The 27664-nt window shown below is 42.6% G+C and overlaps 3 protein-coding genes across 3 annotated transcripts in view; all 3 read left to right on the forward strand.

The window, feature by feature from the left end:
* The window catches only part of LOC136624354 (zinc finger protein 300-like), a 253017-nt gene that overhangs the window by 25959 nt on the left and 199394 nt on the right, over positions 1–27664 (forward strand). The window contains exon 5 of the mRNA XM_066598309.1: positions 22726–22828. Within this exon, the coding sequence (XP_066454406.1) occupies positions 22726–22828 (103 nt within the window). The remainder of the gene's footprint in view (positions 1–22725; positions 22829–27664) is intronic.
* LOC136624986 (oocyte zinc finger protein XlCOF29-like) lies at positions 6737–20972 on the forward strand. The gene is made up of 5 exons (XM_066598910.1): positions 6737–6813; positions 19897–20029; positions 20410–20622; positions 20726–20801; positions 20884–20972. Exons 2-5 carry the CDS (start codon positions 19952–19954, stop codon positions 20970–20972), a joined length of 456 nt encoding a protein of 151 aa, XP_066455007.1. The 5' UTR covers positions 6737–6813; positions 19897–19951.
* Positions 20774–26750, forward strand: LOC136624452 (zinc finger protein 271-like). Its single transcript, XM_066598431.1, has 3 exons — positions 20774–20801; positions 22726–22828; positions 25277–26750. The coding sequence occupies exon 3, from the start codon at positions 25384–25386 to the stop codon at positions 26569–26571; it is 1188 nt and encodes a 395-aa protein (XP_066454528.1). The 5' UTR covers positions 20774–20801; positions 22726–22828; positions 25277–25383; the 3' UTR covers positions 26572–26750.

Raw genomic sequence — 27664 nt, forward strand, 5'->3', positions numbered from 1 at the left:
AGCATAGAGATGGTTCTGATAGCCAAATCTCCTGATTGTTTGCCCATTAGGGGCAGTGTAGATGGATAAAACTGAGCCCTGGGGGACCCCAACAGCAAGGGGAAGAGTAGGGAAGATAGAGCCAGAAGGACAACAGCCGCACCTAAAGTAGTAGTTGCTTGAGTAGCTGCAGTGCTGGCGCAAACTAATGCCCAACTCGAGAATCAGCACACTCGACAAGCCGCTGCTCGACTAGCTCAGATGCTGGAGCAAAGGAACGGCCGACTCCAGAATCAGCGCAAGCGACAAGTAGCCACTCGATTTGTAGAAACTAATGAAGCAAAGCATGCCCGACATTCTTCAGACCGAGAGAGACATTCAATTTTGAGAAGAACCGCTTGGAAATTCTTGGAGGGGGGGAGCTTTTAGATACAATGCAAACAATAACTACGAGTGTCACCCTCAGCCTATTGGCGGAATGAACAAACCATGTTTATATTGCAATGCTCTAAAGTGGCCCCAGGAGACCCCTGGACTATTTTGCCATGGTGGAAAAGTTTTACTATCAACGCTTAGAACACTTTGTAAACCACTACAGACTTTTATGTCAGGATCATCTTCCAGGATCTAAACATTTCCTGGAAAATATGAGAAAGTACAACTTATGTTTTCAAATGACATGATTTGGCATGACAAAGGAATTGAGCAACGGCAGATTTTGGTCAACATTTTAAAGTTGAATTGCAAATGTATCAACATGTTGGTTCACTACTACTTGAATCAAATGAGAAACACAAGTTCCTGCAGATCTACTTTATGGGGGACGAACAGCAGCAAGCCGAACAATGCTGCAAGAACACCCCAGCCACTAGGGAAGATACTGCCTTATCACTGCAGCGAATGCTGCACGAGAATAACAGCTATGTTCATAGTTTTATATCAGTGCTACAGCGAATGCCCTGTGATGCATTTAAAGGGGTTGTCTCGCGAAATCAAGTGGGGTTAAGCACTTCTGTATGGCCATATTAATGCACTTTGTAATATACATCGTGCATTAAATATGAGCCATACAGAAGTTATTCGCTTACCTGCTCCATTGCTAGCGTCCTCGTCTCCATGGTTCCGTCTAAATTCGCTGGCAGCTTGCTTTTTTAGACGCGCTTGCGCAGTCCGGTCTTCTCCTTTCAGCACGAGCCGCTTCAGTGTGCTCCCCGCTACAGCTCTTCTGCGCATGCGCAGACGAGCTGTCACTGCTCGGGAGCGCGCTGGAGCGGCCATTCTGTACCATCCTCTGTTAGAGGAAGGTGCAGAGCCGCCCAGCTGTCCCGCCGTCCTGCCGTCCTGCCGCCCAGGTAAGTGATGGGCCGGGGGGGGGGCTGCGCCGGGGGGGCTGTCGCTGTGATGGGGGGGCTGCCGCTGTGTCGGGGGGGCTGCCGCTGTGATGGGGGGGCTGTCGCTGTTCCGGGGGGGGGGCTGCGCCGGTTACCTGCTGCCTGGCGGTGGGTGACTGTGTGCCGTGGTCGGCCGCGTTCAATCCAGGGGTCCGGTCGGCAGCTGCGGGGCGTCTGGTTGTCAGGGAGACACAGCTGGTAGCGTCTCGGGAGCGCGCACGTCGGGCTACAGCAAGCGACGGGAAAAGAGCTGGCGGCCATCTTGGGAAAATTTTTATAAGTTGCTGAAACGCTGGAACTGTAAGTACAAACCAGCTAGAAAAGTCATTTACAGGGGGGCTTAGTAATGTATGCTTAATTAGGGGGACTGGGCAAAAAAAAAAATTCACTGCTTCCACGAGACAACCCCTTTAAGGTAGTTATTCGGGCGGACAAAATACCTTCTGGTCAACATAAAGGATGTTTTAATGCGTCAATAAGTGATGAAGTAGCTATTGCTGTCACTGGGAATGAGATTGGCACCATATCACCAATGAGGATGGCTACCATATTAGTCATATGCAGGTTGATCCGTTAACAAGAAATCTCACTTCAACAATATCTCCGCAATGGATTTTTATGCATACAGACTAATGGTGCAAGCTGACACCGCAAATCATATTCTCCGATGATGCCAACTTTTTCATCAATATGTGGTTGGCAAGTATGCGAAAATTGAAGGTGAAATATTGCAATATCTACACTTCAATCAAATCATTCATGGGAATCCCGTAGCAGGTCTTTTATATGTTTGAGATAGCGAGGCACTGGGACGTGTTCACACTGTGCATCCAAATAACTTTGAATGCCTTTTCCTGCATCTATTACTCCACGCAGTAAAGGGCCCCACTTAATTTGAAGACCTCAGGTCTGTTAATGGTCAAGTTTGTGCAGCATTTTGTGAGGTGTGTCAGTTAAGGGGATTGTTGGAAGACGATGCACATTGGAATGGTACAATGTTGGAAGTTGCTGCTGTATATTCACTTGGAAGACTGAAGAATCTTTTTGCTATAATTCCGATCATGTGTGGACCTTCCAATCGGGCACAGCTTTGAGAAAAGCACAAAGAAAGCCTTGCTGAAGATATTTTGACACATGCACATGCTCAAGATCAAGGAGTGACCTTAAATTATACCCCAGAAATGTTTAATCAAGCCTTCATTATGCTTACAGACAAATCACTGCAGATGGCCGGTAAAGATCTCAACCAATTATGACTTCCCAGTATTGAAAGAATTAACAAGGATCGACTTAGCAGAGAATTGCTTATAGAGACAAGCTACAATGTCAATGAAGTTGAAGCGGTATGTATCTACCAATGAACCTTTACTGATGCCAGAGCAAAGAACTATGTATAGTTGCATCTTGGACTAAATTGAAGGAGGTGCAGGAGGCATTATCTTCCTTGATGCACCTGGTGGAACAGGGAAGACGTTTGTCATCAACGTAATACTTGCCAAAATTTGACAGCAAAAAAAATTGCAATTGCAGTGGCATCATTGCAATTGCTGCTACATTGTTTTATGGTACTCGCATTGCTCACTCAACCCTCAAACTGCTCCTGAATCTTACACATTATGAAGTTCCGTTGTGCAATATCAACAAAGCAACTGGAGAAGCTAGGGTTCTACAAGAATGCGAGTTAATTGTATGGGATGAATGCATTATGTCACATAAGTAAGCATTGGAAGCCCTGAACCACACTCTGCAGGATCTTCAAGGCAATTGCAGACATATGGGTAGAGTTGTACTATACTTGCAGGGGACTTTTGTCAAACACTCCCTGTGATTCCAAGGAGTACAATACCGGATGAGCTCAATACTTGCTTAAAATCTACTTGCCTCTGGAAACATATAGAACAACTAGCTGATATACCCGGCTTCGCCCGAGTTAATTTGGTACTGGTGTTTATCTGGTGTTCACACGGAAAATCTTATGAAGTCGTGGTTACTTTAGAGATACAAAAAATATGTTCACCATTTTGCATAGTTCTCTGCGTTACCCAGGAAACACCACGTGGAGGTAACCATGCGACGTTTCCTTTATAGAAAATGACATCGGGAAGTGAGAGAATTAGATTACGTACGTAAAATTTGGACGCTAATTCTTTTGTGCTTTTAATTGACTAATCGAGTTGGGACCCATTAGCTTTTCCTATGTATGACATAATCAATGCCCGCGCCAAATTTCAAGTTTCTATGACATGGGGAAGTGATAGAATTAGATTCCGTACGTAAAATCTGGACGCTAATTCTTTTGCGCTTAGAATTGAATAATCAAGTTGGGACCCATTAACTTTTCCTATTTATGACATAATCAATGCTTGTGCCAAATTTCATGTTTCTACGACATTGGGAAGTTGGAGAATTAGTGGCGAGTCAGTCAGTCAGTGAGTGAGTGAGGGCTTTCGTCTTTATATATATATATTTTAATTCTGGTATCATCATAATTGTACAAGTCTGCTGAAAAAAGTTATCATGTCATTTATGCTACATGATTAACTCCTACACATACGGTTCCGCCCCTCCATCTCGTATGGGAAAGATCATTGTACAAATTGTTAAACAGCATGTCTGCAAGTACTTGGATGAGAATGGAGTAATTAACCAGAGCCAGCATGGGTTTGTAATAAACAAGTCATGTCAGTCAAATCTAATATCTTTCTATAACAGAATCACCGACTGGGTTGATCACAGAAATGCGGTGGATATAGTATATCTTGATTTTAGTAAAGCACTTGACAAAGTATTTAGGGATGAGCGAGTATACTCGCTAAAGCACTACTCGTTAGAATATACATACAGAAATAAAAGTCTTGCAACACATTTCAAAGGAGGTTCTCTTTTTATCAAGCGTAAAGGAAAGGAGAAGGACACTCAATTTATAAAGTACATGGTCTCTTGTCTACTGATTAGTGTGTTTGCAATCTACCTCCAAAATGCTCAACTGGGTGTGTAATTCCTGACAATTTGGGCGTGGCTAAACTCAGAAGGTAGTGATGCTCAATCACATTGCATGGAGCACAAAAGTGGCACTCGATTGACCAGAAGTTCAGAAGAGCAGTCAAATTGTACATTTTGGCACATGGTTTTCCACCATTTCGGCGTGCAAGTGCCAAAAGAGTGCCGCTATCTGCGTCGCTGGAGCGCACGTTCTTGTTGCCCAGCAACTGGAAATGGTTGGTGGATCAACAGTGTTACATTGCCCATATGAAAATTATAAGACTAAATTAAAAAATCATAATATGAGTAAAGAAATAGGACTTAATTCACCATAAATACATAGAGGGACAAAAAAATATATAAACAGTAAAGTTTTTTGTTTTTTTTTAAATAGCATGTTACTGGATTGTAGGTGGGATTATGATGAGAATACACTGTAATGTATAAACTGAGTAACTAAATAGATAAATGAGTGTGGTGAAGATTATATGGCCGACATATGTGATGGAAACAGGAGGGGTTGAACCAGAGATTCACACAGACCGCCCAGGGGGGTAACGAGATTAGCGCCGTTTGAGTTGTTTAAAAATGGGATGTTAAAATTTAAAATAATGAATAATAGTAAGAAATGTGTAAATTAAAATAGGTGGTCTGCTTAAAGTTTGAATATTAATCATTTTGACATTAGCTCAAAATGCAAGATGTTGGTTGTTACACCCCATGGTAGAAAAGCTCTTGAACAGGAAGACATTTCTATTAAAACATTGAAATAAAAATTATATAGATTAAACCAAAATATAAAGTAAATATGAAGTTATTTATCGTAAAAAGGTAACCCGAAATTTAAAACCTCAAAAATGTTGTGCGCCTATGTGCGCAAAAAAATACACTCCACGGATGTACAAAATGTGCGTGACCGAAGCCCCGTGCATTTTTATAAAAATAGTGTGTGGAGCAGCTGTGCTTGTAGAAGCGCAGCTGCTTCATCAAGGTTCCCCCATCACTGAACACTGGGACAGCACTGTCAAACTGTTCAGTGATGATGGGACTCCTTGCAGGAATGAAAGAATCCCCTGCTACAGCTGTGACAGCTTTGGCAGAGGAGCGCGATGCCATCCTATTGCTTTCAATTGGTCCGGCGCTGCTGCCGCCCCATAGAAGGCAATGGGATGAAGGCAACCCCTGCTGCAATTAATTTTCAGGATGGGGGGGTGCTTGAAATGTAAGCCCTACCCTAAAAATAATCCCTAGCTGTGAAAAAAATAAATAAATGAACCCACCCAGAAGCAATGTCTGGCTCTTCCCCCCATCCCTAGCATTTTTCATCTGCCTTCTGGTGGCCAGGGATTGAAAAATCTCCGCCTCCATAACGTTCTGCCTCTGATAGGTTGAGCGCTGTGTCCAATCAGAGGCAGCACTCAGCCATTCATTGAATGACAGCTGAGCAGTGCCTCTGATTGGTCAGAGCGCTCAGCCAATCAGAGGCAGCGCTCAGCGATTCATTGAATTCACAGCTAGGGATGATTTTCGAGATAGGGCTTATATTTTAAGCCCCCTACAAAAGAATCATTGCAGCAGGGGTTACTGTCATCCTACTGCTGTCAATGGGGCGCTGGCCCCATTGAAATCAATGGGATAGCAGTGACAGCTGTGACAGAGAAATCTTTTGTCCTCGCTGCAGACCCCTCATCACTGAACACTGTGACAGTGCTGTTACAGTGGAAAGAATTAGGTAGGAGAAGCAGCACTACCAATTAATTTAAATCAAGGCATATAGCAGCCAATGGTGCACGATCCCGGTTGGGGATCCAGACCCTAGGATCAGAAAAGCAGTAATCCGTATAGAGGTAGCCAGGCCAGCACTCAGGAGTTGTTTCTTTTAAATAAGAATCATCTTTATTCCTCAATACAATGACAGCGACGTTTCGATCCTCAGATCTTTGTCAAGCATAACAAGGACACAGACAGAGACAGAATATATAGCCACAGATAGAAAAAACACATCCAATCATGCACTGGGTCAGACACAATGTCCAACCCACAAGTGGTGACAGCAAATCCAAAGCAGGGCAGCACAGCTGATCTTCTTTCATTATAAATTAAATGTGCATAGAAAAAAGTATACTGCACCAGTCTGAGATCCTCATGTTCCCCATGATGAGCACATGGAGCTGCTGCCTGGCGTCTCTCACTCATCAGAGCACAGGCTCCGCCTCTATCTCACTCCCAGGAGTGCCCATACCCAGAAGACCTGTAGGGGCAACTGCACATGTGCGATGACATCATCAGCTTATGTCAGCCTAGGGGAGGTGTCTCACCTCTCCCGGTTGCCAGGCAATGTACAAACAGATTACCCAGCCCTGTGTAGTGTAAACTGTGCTTCCACGGGGCTGGAGGTTGCACATACTGCAAAGCTCAGTGAAGGACAGCAGCATGACGGTGTGACGTGCTAAAATGTCAGGTATCCGTCTATCAGGGTATAGATGTATCATCATAGCAGGGAGATTATGCATAAGAAGACTTATATACTTATATAACTTATAGTGCTGTTACAGTGTTCAGTGATGAGAGGACTCCTCGCGGGGCTAAACAGATTTTGCATTAGGGCCCATATACGGAAAGTTCCCCTCTCCATCTGTTATTTCACGTTACCTATGGTGGTTTATGTTCTTTGTTCCACTATGTAAGCATAGCCCAGGAACTTAATCCTTTTTTTTCTATCCGCCCTCCAAACAAAGTCCCCTAATCCCCTGTCACTGCTGTCTTTACGCGCAGCACGGACCTTACCGGCACGCATTTAAAGCACGCCTGTCCTATCTTTTGTAGGTACGAGTATTTTGAGCCTCTAAAAAATGGAAATGTGAGCACTTCATAGGAAACCAATGGTTCTAACAGATGTGATTTTTCTTGCGCACATAGGAAATGAGGAATCTTTTCCAGTGGTGTCAAACGCATGTAGGTGGGGTCACTATCATGGAGGCCGAGAAAATGTTTAGAGGCACCATGCTTCGTGAACCCCATCTGGATATTCCAGCAATAGTGGTTTGCTCTAGTTCTCAGCAAGTAGGCAATCCAGCAAGTAGATGTAGGTCAAACCACAATTCATAAAGTCCCTAAGGGCTATTGATTTAATTGTCCTGTATCAATTTCCTTCCAGTTATGATAAATGTTAGAGCAACACTTACAACCCCTGTATCCCACACTTAAAGGAGTCCTTTAATGATGGATCCATGGCTGATCGAATACTGTGGAGAGCGCTCTGTTTGCAATGGTGAGGAGAAGGTTCCAAAATAGCAGCCTATGGTTTCTATGGAAGACCACCGATGGATGTTCTGGAATTTTAGTAATTAAGAGCGGATACCCCCATAGAGTTTCCCACTTTTTGCTCAAAATATTTTTCAATAGGGAATGTTGGATGTTGTATTGGGTTCTAAATAGAGATGAGCGAACGTACTCGGTAAGGGCAATTTCGCAATCGAGCACCACGATTTTCGAGTACTTCACTACTCGGGCGAAAAGTACTCGGGTGCGTCGGGGGGCAGGGAGAGGCGTGGCGGCGTGGGGGGTAGCAGCGGGGAACAGGGGGGAGCCCTCTCTCTCTCCCTCTCCCCCCCACTCCCCGCTGCAACCCCCTGCACCGCCGCGGCGACCCCCGAATTTTTTCGCCCGAGTACGGAAGTACTCGAAAATCGCGGTATTCGGGTGAAAAAGGGGCGTGGCCGAGCACGTTCGCTCATCTCTAGTTCTAAAGTATATTTTTTGTTTAATATTTTCAGCCTTGCTTGATCTTTGCAGACTTTCCACTCTCCCTGATATAACAAGTGATTTCTCCAAATTTCCCACAAAATGACACTTTTTCTGATTCCTACAGTCTCAGAATTATCCCCATCCATGATGTGTTTAGTACTTAGAGCCCCTTCCGGTTTTGATTTCTGTTACCGGAGGTCTGGTTTATGCTGATGCAATTTTGGAATTTCCTCTTAACTTTCTCTAGCAATGGTGGGAGTGTCTGTGGGAGTGTTCTGCTACCTGTTACACTTGCTTAGCAATCTGGGAGGGCTTTTATTCGTGTCTTGGCTGTGGATCTGTGCTGAATGGTTGTTGGAATCAGAATTGGATCTTGGTCTCCTATTTTTTCCTTCTCCTTTCAAGGTACGTACTCTAGTTTTTAGTGGTAGTTGTATTCTTACTTGTTTACTTCTGTCCTAGATAGGAACAGGGAGTGGCCTAGGATCAGGGTTTGGGAGCGTCCTTATAAGGCCGGGACCTCTGCTATAGGCAGGTACACAGGGGTGTAACTACAGGGGATGAAATTGCACCTGGGCCTAGGAGCCTTAGAGGGCCCCTAAGGCCTCTCTTCTCTATATAGGGAACCTAGAACTAGGTAAAAAGCATTATAGTTGGGGGCCCTGTTACAGATTTTGCATTAGGGCCCATATAGGGAAAGTTCCCCTCTCCCTCTATTATTTCACGTTACCTGTGGTGGCTTATGTTCTTTGTTCCATTGTGTAAACATAGCCCAAGAACTTAATGTTTTTTTTTTCTACCCGGCCTCCAAACAAATTAAGAACAGTTATGCAATGCATTATGTGTACCTGAAAAATAGTACCAATAAAAGCTACACATATAGCCATGTTGATGATAAAATAATGTTATAGCTTTTGAAAAGTGAAAATAATGCCCCCCCCCCAAAAAAAAAGTTGATCCCTACTGTATCTTATTGGCTCTATACAGACTGTTGTTTTTCACATCTTGATTTCCCTTCATCATTGAAGCTCCAAAATGATCTGCATTTATTATTAATTCTCGTGATCCCATGTGAGAGGACTTGGGAAGTCAACTGTGTAAGGTTTAGATTTAATGCTTTATACGCAGTGTTCAGTAGTGAGGGGACTCCATTAGGGGATGAAGAAATTACAAAAATTACAGAAATTGCAAAAGTTACATGTGGTATTCCATTATTTGGAAGGAACGGAGGTGAGGTTGATACAAAAGGTACAGGGAGAGGAGGTGGAGCAAGGGGGAACACAGCAATGTGACGATAATATGTGATATACAGTTTTTTCGGACACAAACGGGGTAGGGGTATCACCGTGGCAATGACGTCCTTCGAACTAAATATACTGTCACCGAGAAGAACTCACTGACTAAGTAGTAAAACTTAACCTTTAATATTTAAATATATAAAATGGGGAGACAAACATATAACAAAAATGTCTAAAATAAATGTCGCATTCCTCTGGATGCTCAGGAATTTACGTATTGTGTGAGGGTTTGATAATATGCAAGGTCCCTTATAATACTTCAGGGTACCTGCTTATGATGGATTACAGACCCAAGACACCTTTCCATTCAGAGCACAAATGCCACAAGCATACCGTATCTCTGTCTAAATATGGTGTTAGAGTAAGGATGATACTACACATATATATTCCCAATAATTACTGCAAGAGCCAGGGCAAACGACTTTTACTGATGGTAGCTGTTATGCTGTGTGGAATATCACCAATATCAGTATATATTGAGCCCCTTATATCTGATAGAAGAAGACCCTTGTCAGATTGAGAGTTTATTGTGTCAATATGTCTTCAATATAGGTACTTAATTACACATGACATCTAATGCAATACCATTGGGATCCATATAGAAAGAAGGTACGACAAACACATTGCTCCACTGGACAAGTCACCATCCCCTGCCATTAAAGCGGGGAATTCCAAAAAGCCAGTTTATTAGAGCAAGACGTAACTGTTCCAGCGAAAATGAATTTAATATTCAATCACGTGAGATGAAAAAGCGATTCAGTAATAGAGGCTATCCAGAACATGTTATCAATAGGGCTGAAACATCTGCCAGGAATTTGAACAGGGATTGTCTACTGGAACCCAGAGAGAAACCTACAGACAAAACGATACATGTAATCGGGTCATTTGACGATAGATCCCAAGATGTAAGGAACATTCTTGGTAAATATTGGGTTATTCTTAAAAAAGACACTGACCTGAAAGGGTTCATATCGGAGATACCTCACATAACATACAGACGAGGTACAAATCTTAGAGACAGACTGGTGCATAGTCACCTGACATCTCTAGGTCCCGCACCAACATGGCTTCCTAAAGAGCCACCCAAGGGCTCTTACCCATGTTGGTGGGCTCTTAACCAGTCCAGAGTGTGTGTGCAACTTTCACCACCTTATATAAGATCCAGAATGGGACTTAAGCACTAAGTACTGGATTTTATCTACAGCGCATGCGTTGGGTATCATGCATGCTAGCTAGGTCGGTAGTTGGATAGTGTAACCTATGTGGACTAAGTATTCGATATGGTCCAGAGCGCGTGCGCAATCCTCACCGTGATATAGGAGATCCGTATCAGTTGTAAAGCACTAAGTGTTGGACTTTGCTTATTGCGCATGCATTTTGAATATTCCACTGCGCACGCGCTAACACTCATTAGTTGGGCACTATCTGAAGGTCCGGATCGCAATGCCGTGACGTCACCATGTCGGTTTGCCGTAATCCTGCGCTACCCTAACCTTTGGAGTGTAGACACGCCCATACGACGTGGCGTCATGATGTCATAGTATCGCGAGAATCTAGGAAGAGGGAGTACCGCATCAGACCACCTGATTGGAGGAAATAGGACGATCCCATGTAAGTGAGGGGTGGAGCTACGGATATTTAAGTCTGACATTTGTCTCCAATTACCATCTCTGATCATATCATTGCAGCCCGCAGGGCTGCAGGTTTTGTCCTGTTGCTTTGGGCTGCTGCACTTAGTAACATCCGTATTGTTGCCCTATGAATGTGGGCTGGGATATCGTGCTGTTTAGCACTTAAGTCTAGTTACCAATGGCTGAGGCTGCATCATTAATCAGCCATTAGGTTTTACCAATCCTGATGATATAGCCACTATCTTTGGCTATTGAAACGCGTTGATTGGGTTCATTAGACAGTGATTGGATTCACTATATATTAAATCCTATCGAACATAGGCTTAATCAGTAAAGTGTTTTGTCTATCATAAAACACTATTCTATTAAGTGCAGGCATTTTGAGTGGGGCATAGTGGACATAGACTATGCAATATAGTAGTCCATTCTAGCCTTGACTATCTTGGTGCTAGAGAGTCTCTACGTCTCAATAGAGTACCTTCTTTCTATATGGATCCCAATGGTATTTCATTAGATGTCATCTTTAATTAACTCCTTAACGACCGGGCCATAGTCTTTTTACGTCCTCCCGAAGTGGGCTTTATTCTCTGAGGACGTAAAAACATGCGTCCTACAGAGAATAAAGCCCCTCGGGCTATGGACGTGACAGCTCCATGCTGTCGGTGTCCGCAGGTGGCCGACAGCATGGAGCTGTCATCCCGGGCTGCGGGGACCCCCCCCCCCCGGTATTGCGATCGGCGCTATCCAATGGATAGCGCCGATCGCAAAAAAGTAAAGAAAACAGTGAAAAAATACAGATATTCAGCTGCCCTGATGGATCGGATCCACCAGGGCAGCTGAAAATACTCACACGGCTTGTCGGCGGTGTCCCCCGGAGATCTGGTCCTCCCGGACCCGCCGGCGGCCTTCTGCGCATGCGCGCCAGACGATTACGTCAGACGCATGCGCAGAAGCCCGGGATCCCCCGGCAAATTCAAAGCCTCCTGGCTCCCGGCTCCCGAAGGTAGCGGCGATCGCGAAAAAGTTTAAAAAGTAAAAAAAAAGTGCTAGTTTCACCTCCCCTCATGGATCGGATCCATGAGGGGAGGTGAAAATACTCATCTAAGTCCTCCCCGAGGTCCCGATGGTTCCGGGACCCGAAGTCCCCCTCTGCGGATGAGCGCCAGATGATTGACATCGGGCGCGTGCACAGAAGGGCTCGAGCCCCGGGAAATTCAAAATCCCTCTGCTCCCGGCTGCCATGTGTAGCGAAGAGCAGAGTGATGTCACTGGGTACATGATCACTGTCATCCAATGGATGACAGTGATCATGTAAAGTTAAAAAAAAGTGTGAAAAAGTAAAAAAAAAAAGTAAAAAATGTTTTAAAAAGTTTTTAAAAAGTTTAAAAAGGGTACGTTTCATCTCAGGGGAGATGAAAGTACGCACATAAGGCCCCCAGATTTGTCCGCTGACATTACCCCAGCTTCTGCGCACACGCCCGTCGCCAAAATGGCGGACGCATGCGCAAAAGCTGTGGATTGCCAGGATAATTGAAAATCTCCCTGCTCCTGGCTACAAAACTGAGCCAAGAGCCTGGAGATTTCACGGGGGGCCGCGGTGAGCGGTTCCTGGTCACATGTTCGCCGTTATACAATGGATAATGGCGATCACGTAAAAGTTTTTTTAAAAATTTGAAGGTTCATCTCCCCTCACTGATGCGATCGGTGAGAGGAAATGAAACTTTTTACCGGAGGCCTCCGTATTTGCACCCCGACGCGATCCTCATCCGTGAACTTACCCGGATTCTGCACATGCGACCGCCGTCAAAACACCGGACACATGTGCAGGAGTCGGGGAGCCCAGAAAAACTCAAAATCTCCTTGCTCCCAGCGACCAACGGTCGCCGAGAGCCTGGAGCAGTGACGGGTGGCCTCATTGTGCGGTCGCCGGTCACGTGATAAAAAGGTAGAGATCTACCTTATTTCGGTCTCACATGACCGGATAGGAATTACGGATCCCGTATGTGTCTGATCCGCGGTAATACTCTGATCAATCGCATTGGATTACACAATTCCGCTCACATTAGTGGGTCGGAATTGTGTAATCCACTCGCAGAAAAGAGAACGCAGCAGGTACTATTTTACCGCGGATATCCGCAACATAGAGCCCATTGTGTTCCATGGTCGCGGACATACCCGCTGCCCATACGCACTACGTTGTATACGGGCTGCGGGTACCCGCGTCATCGCTAAGCGACGGTGCGGGAAATACAAACAAAAAAAAGGTACTGCGCATGACCGCCTGTGTGAGTAGGCAGTTATGCGCAGTACATTACGCGGCTGTACGCAGGGTCACAGCCGGCTCACAGCCGGGATCAGCTGCGGGCCTCCGCAAGCGGATTCCACCTACGTCCGTGTGAGCCCGGCGTTATTCAGACCGCTACCTGTAATACGTAATTTACAAGAAGCCCCGGGAAAGCTCGCCTTCCTGCAGTTCCAGGAGCAGCTTGTTGAGCGCCTTCTATGTGAAACCGCAGCACCTCATCAGGCTTATGGAGACTAACAGAGCGCCACTTTTTACACCCCATACCCGCCACTGAGGTCAAGAAATACCCCCAAAAAGCATGAAAGGAGGGGGGGGGGGGATACCGGTTTTATTGCCCCATGGGCCCATTCCAACCAGCCTCCGTAATTACCCCTGTCTTCGGAAATACCACACAGTTCACATTATTACTTTTATCTAAGATTTGCGACCGCCAAAAAGGGCGTGGAGTGTGTGGGCGGGGGGTGCCGGGGGGAATTTTTAGGGAGTCAATTTTTATTCCGCACAAATAAGCAATGGGGCCTGGGATTTATTCAGGTGTGCCCTGAAATCCAACGGGTGTTCCCTCCTTTATAGGCCTTGCCATGGGTCCTGTAAGTAAACTAGGGCCACAATGGGTATGTTTCTGAACTCGGGACAAACGGGGGTATCCATTTGGGAGTGAACATCTTCATTCCTGTGTACACTGTACAAAAAAACTGTTTTTAAATGTAAAAAATTGCCAAAAAAAATTGAAAATCGTAACTTTTTCCTTCTGCTTTGCTTAGATTCATTCAAATACTGTGGGGTCAAAATACGCAGTACACCCCTAGATGAATCTGTTAAGGGGTCTAGTTTTCAAAATGGGGTCATTTGTGGGGGTTCTTTATAGTTTTGGCCGCTCAATGGCTCAATAAGTGGGCAATGGGGCCTGGAATTTATTCACTTGTACCCTGAAATCCGACGGGTATTCCTTTCATTGTAGGCCTAGCCATGTGTCCTGTAAGTCTATTAGGGCCACAATGGGTATGTTTCTGAACACGGGACAAACAGGGGTATCCGTTTTGGGGTGAAAGTCTTCATTTATATGTGTGCTGTACAAAAAAACCTGTTTTTAAATTGACGCAAAAGCCCAAAAAATGAAAATCGTAATTTTTTCTTACTGCTTGTCTTAGATCTATTCAAAAATTGTACGGTTAAAATACACAGTACACCCCTAGATATATTCGTTAAGGGGTCTAGTTTTCAAAACGGCGTAATTTGTGGGGGTTCTCTATGGTTTCGGGCGCTCAAGAACTCTACAAGTGGGCAATGGGGCCTAAAAGGACTTTAAGCAAAATCTATGTTCTGAAAGCCACCGATTACTCCTTTCATTTTGCGCCCCGTTGTGCATGCGGACATAAGATTAGGGCCACAATGGGTATATTTCTGAAAACAGCACAAATAGGGGTATCCATTTTGGGGTGCAAGTCTACATTCACATGTGTGCTGTACAAAAAAAGCTGTTTTTAAAATGACAGAATTGCCAAAAAAACGAAAATCCAAATTTTTCCTTTTGCTTTGCTTGAATTTATTCAAAAACTGTGGGGTCAAAATACGCAGTACACCCCTAGATAAATTCGTTAAGGAGTCTAGTTTTCAAAATGGGGTCATTTGTGGGGGTTCTCTATGGTTTTTGGCGCCCAAGCACTCTACAAGTGGGCAATGGGGCCTAAAAGGACTTCAAGCAAAATCTACTGTATGTTCTGAAAGCCACCGACTACTCCTTTCATTTTGGGCCCTGTTGTGCATCCAGACATAAGATTAGGGCCACAATGGGTATGTCTCTGAGCAAGGGACAAACAGGGGTATCCATTTTTGGGTGCAAGTCTTCATTCATGTGTGTGCTGTACAAAAAAAGCTGTTTTTAAAATGACAGAATTGCGAAAAAAACGAAAATCCTAATTTTTTCCTTTTGCTTGGCTTAAATTCATTCAAAAACTGTGGGGTCAAAATATGCAGTAGGCCCCTAGATAAATTCCTTAAGGGGTCTAGTTTTCAAAATGGGATCATTTGTGGGGGTTTCTATGGTTTTGGGCGCTTAAGAACTCTACATGTGTGCTATGGGGTCTAAAAGGACTTCAAGCAAAATTTCTCTTCTTAAAGACACTGACTACTCCTTTCGTTTTGGGCCCCCGTTGTGGACTCAGATATAATATTAGGGCCACAATGGGTATATTTCTGAACACGGGAGAAACAGGGGTATCCATTTTGGGGTGTAAATCCTCATTTTCATGTAAACTATAGGAAAAAAATAAGTCTTTAAAATGTTACATTTGCAAAAATATGAAAATTGTACTTTTTCTCCTCTAAATTGAATTAATTCTTGAAAAAAAACTGTGGGGTCAAAATATTCATGACACCCCTCAGTGAATACACTAAGGGGTGTAGTTTTTAAAATGGGGTCATTTGTGGGGGTATCTATTATTCTGACACTCATGAGCCTTTCCAATCTTGGCTTGGTGTAGGAAAACAAAGTGTTCCTCAAAATGCTAAAAAGTAATGTTAAATTTGTATGTCTCCTAAATGGTTGAAAAAAAAGGAAAGTTTTTCCAATGTGCGCCCAAAATAAAGTAAACGGGTGGAAATATAAATCTTAGCAAAAATTTCTATATTATGTTTGCACATATTTAAGATATTGCAGTTGGAAATGTGAAAAAATGACGATTTTTTCAAAATTTTCCCAATTTTGACGCTTTTAATAAATAAACACAAATTCTATCGGTCTATTTTTTCCGCCTAAATGAAGTACAACATGTGGCGAAAAAACGATGTCAGAATCGCTTGGATATGCAAAACCTTTCTGGTGTTTTTCCATGTTAAAGTGACACATGTCAAATTTGCAAAATTTGGCCTGGTCATTAAGGCGCAAACAGGCTTGGTCCCTAAGGGGTTAAGTACCTATATTGAAGACATATTGACACAATAAACTCTCAATCTGACAAGGGTCTTCTTCTATCACATATAAGGGGCTCAATATATACTGATATTGGTGATATTCCACACAGCATAACAGCTACCATCAGTAAAAGTCGTTTGCCCTGGCTCTTGCAGTAATTATTGGGAATATCATCCTTAGGCCGCCTGCACACGGGCGGAAATCCCGCCGTGGGGTTTCCCGCGGGATTTCCGCAACTGCAAGTCTGCATAGGAGTGCATTACAATACGCACTCCTATGTAGACGGCCGCGGTTTGGCCGCGCAAAATCTCGCGCGGCAAACAAACCGCGGCATGTCCTATTTTTGTGCGGGGTACGCACTCACCCGGCCGCCGGCTCCGGTCTGCGCATGCGCCGGCTGCCGCGCAGCCGGCACATGAAAGAGCCGGGGCCGCCAGGTGCGGGTGAGTACGCGCTCGTCACTGCAGGCTCTCGGGTCGGGTCCCGCGGCGAGAATTCTCGCTGCCAGATCCGACCCGCTCGTCTGCAGGCAGCCTTACTCTAACACCACATTTAGACAGAGATACGGTATGCTTGTGGCATTTGTGCTCTGGATGGAATAAGAAAGGTGTCTTGGGTCTGTAATCCATCATAAGCAGGTACCCTGAAGTATTATAAGGGACCTTGCATATTATCAAACCCTCACACAATACGCAAATTCCTGAGCATCCAGAGGAATGTGACATTTATTTTAGACATTTTTTTTATATGTTTGTCTCCCCATTTTATATATTTAAATATTAAAGGTTAAGTTTTACTACTTAGTCAGTGAGTTCTTCTCGGTGACAGCAAACGGGGTAGTGGTAATATAGCAGGTCTGGAACAGGAAGTTTACATGAAAGCCAAAAGTGGATAGCCATAGGAATAGACAGAGGGCATATTGTGGGGGTGGGGGACTAGATCATTGGTATGCTTCTATGAAGAGGTGTGTCTTTACGGTACATCAGAAGCTCTGTGTGTCAGGGATTGTCCGAATGTTGTGGGGTAGAGCATTCCAGAGGATCGGTGCTGCTGTAGAGGAATCTTGGAGGCGAGCATGTGAAGTTAGAAATAGAGAGGTGTTTAGTCTGAGTGTGTTAGCAGAACGGAGCGCATGGGTGAGTTATGTGTGGACAGGAGGGAAGCGATGTACAGTGGAGCGCATCATGGAGAGATATAACACAGTAGCATATTAGATATTTAATGGGGTTTTATCACAAAAAAATGTTTTCTAGTTGCTGGACCCCCCCCCCCCCCCTTAAATTAATAAAGCATTCTCGCCTCTCCTCAGCCCTGAATGGAAGTTAGTTTACTGCTGCTTCCAATCAAAGGTTGAACTCCTTGCATCAGTGCTAATATTCTGGGTGGTATGATGCCAGGAGTTTGGGACAGTGTTGCTGCAGACTCTGATTGGCTGCAGCAGTCACCCGACTTTCTCCCAGCCGTACAACCCCAGGCCAGTGCTGGGGCAATGGTAGCCATTTACCTGCATCCCAGGGGGGCTGACGATTGGTGAAAATAATCTATTTTTACGTGGGGTGCAGAAGTTAGTAATTTTTTTTTGTGACAACCCCCCTTAACCCCTTGAGTGGCGGGTTTTCTACGACCCTGTCGTACCCACCAGAGCAGGTTTTTTAAATGGTCTAATCATTGATTTTCATCTAATTTTGCAGTTGCGTTCCAAGAGCCATAACTTTTTCATTTTTCCATTGACCAGGCCATATGAGGGCTTGTTTTTTGCGGGACAAGTTGTACTTTTTCATGGCATATTTTTTGGGTATATATAATGTATTGCATAACTTTTGTAAAAACATTTGTAGGGAGATTGGGGGAAAAAAAAAGAAATTCTGCCATTTGTTTTTTGGACTTCATTTTTACGGCGTTCAACATGCAGAATAAATAATGTGATATCATTATTCTCTGAGTCAGCACGATTCTGGCAATACCAAGTTTATACAGTTTTTGTATGTTTCGGGGGGGGGGGGGGGGGGAAAGTAATGGGGGAAAAAAGAAAAAAGGCCATGTCATTAAGGGGTTAAATAATGTACCAACTTCCTTCTCTGGGTCATTACGATGCACGGATACCACATGTGTGATTTTATTTTACATTTTTTACAAAGTAAAGGGAGACAAGTGTTTTTATTTTTTTTTATAACTTTTTTACTTTTGTTTTTTTTAAACTTTTGTTTGTTTATTTTTGTCCCTTTAGGGGACTTCCACAGGGACCCATCAGGACCCCCTGATCACTTTCCAGGGGTCTGATGGTGACAGCCCTTTACATGTTGCAGTGACAGCCCTTTACATGCTGCAGTCATATAGACTGCAGCATGTAAAGGGTTAACACAACAGAGATCAGAGGTTTTCTCTGATCTCTGCTGTAAGAGCTGTTCCTGGCTGTCCTCTGACAGCTAAGCATCAGCTGTCCCTGCACAGAGACCCTCGGCTTGCTTCTGACAAGCCAATGGTCTCTATAGCAACCTGTAAACAAAGCAGGACATTAGAAGCAGGAGCTTGCCGGCAGATCGGCAATATCTTCCTGCTTCTTAATGTCTTGCTTTGTTCTCTGTGGGACTGTGCAGGCAGAGCACAATGTCACAGCTTGAAATCTTCCAAGCTATATCACTATCGGCAGTGGAGCTCGTCCCGGAAAATTTCGGGCGTGCCACTCAAGGGGTTAAAGGCAAGTTTCAGCTGAGGATATTACGGACACATTTCCTCGTCTGTGATACGGACGTGTGTTCCAGTCCAACCACGAGTTTTACTGACCAGAATTCAAAGCATCATAGGTCCCAATAATCCTCTGAGTTCGGGTCAATAAACCTTGCGGTAAAAATCCCATTATTGTGTTTATCATCTTTAGGGTACACGCACACGATGTTTTTTTAATCATTTTCAGATCCATTAATTTGATAGGGGAAGATTCACATAGACTTTTTGGTTTATACTGATGAATAGTCCAAGAAAAATAAATTTCAGCATGTCCCGTTCTTGTCCGAATCTCAGCTGAGAGCAGAACCTGTCACTGTGTGGTGTCCCGCACATCGGATGCACATGGATGGGATGGCCAAGTGTTAACTGATCACTGTTGCCCCCGAGAATCTCGGGCACAACTTTTTAAATGTCTGTGCTTATGTATCCTTAGACCGTACTTATATTGGCGCATGCAAGACTGATCCAATACTGAACTTTTAATATGCATTCTTACCTGTGAGTGCAATGTGTGCTTTGTGAAAAAAAGGCATCGCTGCACATGAGATTTTCACGTGTGTTAAAATAGCATGTTGTTCAAATAGTAAAATAGAAAAACAGAACATTTACGGTGCACTCGCATAAACACCGTACAGCATGCGATGGTGGTGCAAATTTTTTTTTGGTCCAAAGAAAATAATAAGCAGTATCACCCAAAAATAGGACATTCTGCGATCAGTTCAAGAGAAAAATCGCTCATGTAAATTAACCCATGTAAAATAATGGGCTCTTTTCATGTGCAATTTGTGTGCATCCCGAAACGCACAGAAATCATACTAAAAATCGCCCGTCTAAAAACGCGCATATTCATTGCTGTCTTTGAATCCACTATAATATAGAGATTTGCAGGGGGGTTACATTGTCTTGTCTTCTTCCCTTTCAGGATCCTCAGCTGATATCTTCTATATCAGATAATATTCCTGATTGACCCGACAAGGATGGAGAGGAAGAGGGACAAGATGGTGGAGAGTATATTCACCCTCACCCTAGAGATACTCTTCCAGCTTACAGGAGAGGTGAGAGATTCTGGGGATGACGTCACGTTCCATCATTCTTATCTATGTCAGTCTCTGGTCACATCTACGGCAGAGGATTTACTGCTGATTCATCATAAATGCCGGAAAATAATATAGCCGGTTGTTCTGGTAGAATGACGGAAACCCAACAGATCTACTATAAGGCAATTGGAGGTTGTTGGGGGGTCATTATTGTCTGTCATCTAACAGAACCAAAACTCTGATCATTTTGTTCTTCTGCTCCTGTGACTGAGTAGAACAACAGAGATGATGAACACAAATGTGAGGAGAATCTTAATAATTGTTGGACATTACTGGAGACATGAAGGACTCCGGGAATGTCTGCAGGGATATTTATGGATGTATCTCCCCATAAACAGGATTACACGGTAGTGAAGAAGACTTCTAGTGACGACTGTCAGGCCCCGGTATCTGATAGATTGGGAAGACCCCTTAGTCCAATCACAGGGCCTCCACCTCACCCCCTGATACTGGAGGAGATCGATGAACAGAAGATCCTAGAACTCACCAACAAGATGATTAAGCTGCTGACTGGAGAGGTGACGCTGCTGAGAATGCTGGGACATTATTCAGTAACGCTATGGGGTTTAAGGTGTCTGGGTGATGACAGTATCATTGTGTTGTCAGGTTCCTATAAGGTGTCAGGACGTCACTGTCTATTTCTCCTTGGAGGAGTGGGAGTATTTAGAAGGACACCAGGATCTGTACAAGGACGTCATGATGGAGGACCACCAGTCCCCCCCATTACCAGGTAATAAACAGGACTAAATCCACACGGCCTTTATTATTGGTATGTAGAGAATAAAGTCAGTGGCTGTCTGTGTTTTCTGCAGGTAGAACCAGTAAGAGAACAGCAGCGGAGAGATGTCCCTATCCTTCTCTTCCAGAGAATGATCAGGTAGATGGAGAGAAGGTCTCATGAAATCTCCTCTCTGGTCAGTAGGATGGCTGACAAGGTCTTGTGTTCAGTCTAATTATATATTGCACGGAAAATTTTATGAAGTCAAGGTTACTTTATAGTAACTGAGGAATAAAATGTGTATACACATAGAGGAGCATTAGATTTTTCTCAGGCTGCGTGTACCGATGTCCCTCTGCAGAATATGCCACCCCTCACACTCTCCTCATTTAGGACCTAAAGAATACTTGCGCCAAATTTTACGATTGTACGACAACAGGAAACTACATTACATAGGGATGCACTTACCTTTGCAATTAGCATTGAATAATTGACTTGTGACCCCTTTACTTTCCCTATTTAGGAACTAAAGAATGCTCCTGTCAAAGTTTATGTTTGTATGACACCAGGAAGTTAGAGAATTAGATTTGCTACATTACACAGGGGTGCCAATACTTTTGCACTTAGCATTGCATTTTCAAGTTGTGACCCCTTTACTTTTTCTATTTAGGACCTAAAGAATGGTCATGCCTAATTTCTTGTTTGTTCGACATCATGAAGTTAGAGAATTAGATTTGGTACATTACACTGGGGTGCCAGTATTTTTGCAATAAGCATTGTAGTTTCAAATTTTGACCCCTATACTTTTACTATATAGGACCTAAAGAATGCTCCTGCCAAATTTCATGTTTGTACGACATCGGAAAGTTAGAGAATTAGATTTGGTACATTACAGAGGGGTGCCAGTATTTTTGCAATAAGCATTGTAGTTTTTGAGTTTTGACCCCTATACTTTTACGATATAGGACCTAAAGAATGCTCCTGCCAAATCTCATGATTGTACGACATCGGAAAGTTAGAGAATTAGATTTGGTACATTGCACAGGTGTGCAAATACATTTGCACTTAGCATTGAATTTTTGAGTTGTGATTCCTTTACGTTTCCTATTTAGGACCTAAAGAATGGTCATGCCGAATTTCATGTTTATGCGACATCGGGAAGTAAGAGAATTACTTAGTCAGTGAGGGCTTTCCCTTTATATGTATACTAACTGATAGGCTCGGCCATGCCCAATTTAATTTGATCCAGGTGTTTACATGTTGTTTGCACGGAAAATTTAATGATGTCAAGGTTAGCTTAGAGTAACCGAGGAATAAAATATGTATACATATAGAGGAGCGTTAGATTCTCCTCAGGCTGCAAGTACCGATGTCCCTCTGCAGAATGTGCCACCACTTCCACTCTCCCCATATAGGACCTAAAGAATGCTTGAGCCAAATTTCACGCTTGTACGACACCGAGAAGTTACATTACATAGGGGTGCACTTACCATGACCCCTTTGATTTTCCTATTTAGGACCTAAAGAATGATCATGCCAAATTTCATGGTTGTATGACATCGGGAAGTTAGAGAACTGGTCAGTGAGTGAGTGAGGGCTTACACACACACACACACACACACACACACGCACACATATATATATATATATATATATATATATATATATATATATTTGTGTAATGAGAAAGCTGGAGATGGCGGGATTACAGCCAACCACAGGCTCTGCATCTTTTCTAGTTCTGGAGACTTCTGTATGGAATAAAGCAGCAACAGGTTGGAGTTATACAGGAGACCTGCAGCTATTTGGCCCAGATCACTACTGCTGTCATGTCATTCCGGCTCCTCATACTAATTAATGACCTTTTCTGGCCATATAAAACCTCCCACATGACTTCTCCAACTGTGTGATGACTTTTACAATATTTATTTCATAGCTGGTGAAACTGGAGGAAGATCTGATCCCTATTGACGCTACAGAGACACATGTGAGGGGGGATCAGCCCTGTAAGGAGGAGATTCCTACAAATGACCCCCCAGGTGAGACTACATGTAGAGAAGAGTCTGTGTTGTCGGGTTTTCTGCTGAATGTTGCCTTATTTAGCCAAAAACAATGTTAAGAATTTTTTTCATAATACGCTACTCAAACAAAAATGAGGGGACCTTTTAAGTCACATTAGGAGTAAAACTATCAGTCCCGCACACAATAGCAGTTTTTTTAAAATCCATATTAACCTCTTGAGGACGCGGCCCTTTTTTTCCATTTTTGTTTTTTCTTCCCCCTTTATAAAACAATCATAACTCTATTATTTAGCCATCTGAGGGCTTGATGTTTTGCAGGACGAGTCATATTTTTCAATGGCACTATTTAATCTACCATGTAATGTGCTGAAAACTTCTGACAGCCATAACATTTTTGTTTTTCCGTGAACATAATTATGCAAGAACTCATTTTGTGCGAGACGTCCTGGAGTTTCTGTTAGTACTATTTTAGAATACATACGACTTTTTGATTGCTTTTTATTACATTTTGTCTTGGATTATACTTCTTAATTCTGTGGGTCAGTAGGAGCACAGTGATACCAAATTTATACAGTTCTTTAATATGTAGTAATGCTTAAAAGTTAAATACATTTTAAGAAAAAATGATTTTCTGACGCTAGATTTTACCTGCATTTTTTTCATTTTTCCATTGATAGGACTGTGTGAGGGCTCGATTTTTGTGGGGTGACCTGTAGTTTGCATTGGTACCATTTTGGGGAACATATAAAACTTTTTGATAGCTTTTCATTAATTTTTTTTTTCCTGATGGAGACCTAAGTAGACCGTTATGGATGTAGTAATACCAATTTGTAGATTTTTTTTATTTTACTTTAGATTTTTACAATCCTAATAAAAAAACACTGTTTATTTCTCGACTTTTGCATTGGGAGACACAGTTGAAAACCATGGGTATAGCTACTACCACTATAGGGTGTACACTAAGCAAAAAAAAAGTGTTAGTTTCTCCTCCCAGCTATACACCTCCTGCAGAAGCCAGCTAATCAGTTTTAGCTCAGTCTCGGAGCTCTACTGTCTATGGTAGTTAGGTGAGTATTTTCTCCACTGAGGTAAGTATTCTCTCCTCCCTCTTTTCCTTCCTCTTTCTTTTTACCACCACCACTGCAGCCAACTTTCTTTACTCCACTTCCAACCCCCCAACCACCGACCAAAACCAGTCAACCTATACCAAGCCCCCTAGCAGATACTCCTTGGTGTGGCATATTCCTGGGGAGTATGAAGATTTCCCTATGAGAGACAGTTGACTAGCCAATAATGTTTCTAAAGCTATTTGTGGTAAGAGTTCTCATCTACCAGAAAACAAAGCCAGTCACGTGTGGTTCTGCACAGAAGAAGAGGCTCCAGATTTGTTTCTTTTGCGGCTGGAAAACAAAACACTCTCCTACAAACTGCGCCCGTCCTGGTGTCCCTGGCCACTATACTCCAAGCCCGCCTATACTAAATCTTCTGTGTGTATGGCTGTCCCCAACCAAGGCAATCAGAGTGGGGTGATGACTTTTTTTATTCAAGGAGACCTAACTCACTCATGGCTCGGACATCTATGTTCAGAAGGTTATCTCTTCGAGCTATGCCATATAGTTTTCTACAAACCCAAAGATTGCTTCTTCAGTTCCAAAATTCCGATCTCTCCTTCATAGTGCAATGCTTTGGCTTATGTGATACACACTTTCTCCTCTAAGGGTGTAATTGTCCCTGTTTCGCCATAAACAGTGCAGGGGGTTATATTCCAATCTCTTCACAAGGTGGACGGCACTGTCCGACCTGTTCTGCATTTGAAGAGATTAAATCAATATGTCAAGGTTCAACAGTTCAGCGTGGAGTTGTTGAGATCTGTCATTGCGCCCATGGGAGTTTCTGTCATCCATTGATATTAAACAATTCACCTAGTGATTAGTGAAAAGTTTACAAAGTAATAGAGGATGCACTTACTTGGATGAGGAGTTTGCAGGCACCAGTGATCCTCTAGGTTCGCTTTTAATGTAAGAGGCTTTATATCTATTAGTTCCACGCTTGAAAAAGGAGGTGAATCTGTTTATAAACACTCCAAAACACGTTGCACTTCTCTGTAATTCCTGTACTGTTTGTCCAGTGCAGGACAACCTGAATAATGTGTGATACTTTCTTCTTAAAGCTTCTGTGCTCTGTAACCTTACTAGCTGTATGAGCCGTGGATAAGATCAGTAGCTGAGAGCTCCAGCTGTATGTACTAGTTAAACGTCAACGCATGGGAAAACACAACAAATAAGCTTATTGGCTAAAATAATTGGTCCTTTAGGATGGCTGTCAGTAGATTAGGTGCTCCACAAATTATTGTGGCTTCTGTGAATGGGAAAACCCTTTAACAATTTATATGCAAATGTCATAAACTATTAGTATAATTGTAATGTTATATTCAAAAATATTAAAAATTCATTTTATTCTTGCCAGATTACAAAACTAGAAACTCCAAAGGACATCTGATATCAACAGATTATGAAGTGGAAGATCCTGGTATCATACAAGATACAAATGAAAAGCCGGCTATTATCCCAAATATGCCCTCAGCCCTTCACAGCAAAAATCTATCTTCTGATCCTTCTAAACATGTTTCATCTTCTGATTCATTGAAGAATGTTAAACAAAATAAAATTTACGGAACAGATGTTGAACAACAAAGAGTTCACACAGGGGAGAGGCCATATTCATGTTCTGAGTGTGGGAAATCTTTTAACAATAAATCAGATCTTGTTAAACATCAGAGAATTCATACAGGGGAAAAGCCATATTCATGTTCAGAATGTGGGAAATCTTCTAACAGTAAATCAGATCTTGTTAAACATCAGAGAATTCATACAGGGGAAAAGCCATATTCATGTTCAGAATGTGGGAAATGTTTTAACCAAAAATCAAATCTTGTGTTACATCAGAGAAATCACACCGGGGAGAAGCCATATTCATGTTCTGAGTGTGGTAAATGTTTTAACCGAAAATCAAATCTTTTGTTACATCAGAGAATTCACACAGGGGAGAAGCCATTTTCATGTTCAGAATGTGGGAAATGTTTTAACAATAAATCAGATCTTGTTAAACATCAGAGAATTCATACAGGGGAAAAGCCATATTCATGTTCAGAATGTGGGAAATCTTCTAACAGTAAATCAGATCTTGTTAAACATCAGAGAATTCATACAGGGGAAAAGACATATTCTTGTTCTGAATGTGGGAAAGGTTTTAACCAAAAATCAAGTCTTGTGTTACATCAGAGAAATCACACAGTGGAGAAGCCATATTCATGTTCTGAATGTGGGAAAGGTTTTAACCAAAAATCAAGTCTTGTGTTACATCAGAGAATTCACACAGGGGACAAGACACATTCTTGTTCTGAATGTGGGAAATGTTTTAAGCTAAAATCAAATCTTGTGTTACATCAGAGAATTCACACGAGGGAAAAGCCCCATTCTTCTGAATGTGGGAAATGTTTTAACCAAAAATCAAATCTTGTTCAACATCACAGAATTCACACAGTGGAGAAGCCATATTCATGTTCTGAATGTGGGAAATGTTTTAACCAAAAGTCATATCTTGTGTTACATCAGAGAATTCACACAGGGGAAAAGCCATATTCATGTTCAGAATGTGGGAAATGTTTTAACCAAAAATCAAGTCTTGTGAGACATCAGATAATTCACACAGGGGAGAAGATATTTTTATGTTCTGAATATGGGAAATCTTTTCACACATAAATATGTTCTTATTAAACATTAGAAAAAACACAGAGGAGAAGCCACATTCATGTTAGGAATATGGGAACTGTTTTAAACATAAATTACTTCTTGCTATACATCAGACATGTATCTTCCTGATTGTGGAAAATGTTTTAAGCCGAAACCAACTCTCATTAAAAATCAGAAAATTCACACAAGGGAAGAAGCCATTTTTATGTTCAGAATGTGGGGGAAAAGCCATTTACATGTTTTGATTGTGGTAAATGTTTTATGCATCATTTACATGTTTAGATTGTGGTGAATGTTTTATGCATAAATCAACTGTCGTTACTCATCTGAGAATTCACACAGGGGAGAAGCCATTTTCACGTTGAGAATGTGAGAAATGTTTTGTATTCAAAAGATTTTTATTGAAACTTTAAGGGTAATACAAGAAACACGAATGCAATAAGATATCAAAGATTTAACATTTAGTTGTGATGAAATAAATTGTTTAACTTGTCCTATTGTCTTTTGCCTAATAACAATTGACTCATATTTTCATGTAAACTTAGGAGTAATTTTGTTGGTGACATATGCCACCTCTCCGTATATACCTCTCAAGTATGAATATACCTGAAGCCCTGCTTATGATAATCAGAAAGGGCTCGGCCTATGGTGTAACAGCTGGCCCCTGAACAGGGACCAAGTGACCAGAACCTCTGATCCGACTTACTCTTGAACGGACAGAATGCACAGACCCATAATCAGGACCATGCTGGCTGGTAAGAAACTGTTATTCTTATCCCCCATTGTGTCTCTGTGCTTTTGTCTGTTCAAAGTTAGGTAAGTATGTTCATTTATATTGAGTGGTTCATTTAAGGTCTAAATTTGGTTTATTTTATATGACAAAGAACCCTGTCAAACAAGCTGTCTCGTTGTCTGGGTTTGAATGAATGTGTAACCCAATGTGTTTGAAGGCCATAATAGTGTCAATAGGTTGAATAATTGTCCTAGTGTGGATATTCTATGATCTAAATTCCCTAATCTACTGGTAATATGTTCCCGATCCCTGACGAGGGACCGATTGTTTAGGTGGGTCCTGCCCTGTGAAGCCTGAGTTTTTAGGGGC

The sequence above is a fragment of the Eleutherodactylus coqui genome, chromosome 4, assembly GCF_035609145.1.
Source record: "Eleutherodactylus coqui strain aEleCoq1 chromosome 4, aEleCoq1.hap1, whole genome shotgun sequence".
Classification (NCBI taxonomy): Eukaryota; Metazoa; Chordata; class Amphibia; order Anura; family Eleutherodactylidae; genus Eleutherodactylus; species Eleutherodactylus coqui.

Bases quoted from the DNA above. Each gene is read 5' to 3' on its own strand.
- LOC136624452 (XM_066598431.1), top strand. From the start codon at position 25,384: ATGCCCTCAGCCCTTCACAGCAAAAATCTATCTTCTGATCCTTCTAAA.
- LOC136624986 (XM_066598910.1), top strand. From the start codon at position 19,952: ATGGAGAGGAAGAGGGACAAGATGGTGGAGAGTATATTCACCCTCACC. The intron at 20,030-20,409 runs GTGAGAGATTCT...CCCCATAAACAG, and splicing joins TCTTCCAGCTTACAGGAGAG to GATTACACGGTAGTGAAGAA. The intron at 20,802-20,883 runs GTAATAAACAGG...TGTTTTCTGCAG, and splicing joins CCAGTCCCCCCCATTACCAG to GTAGAACCAGTAAGAGAACA.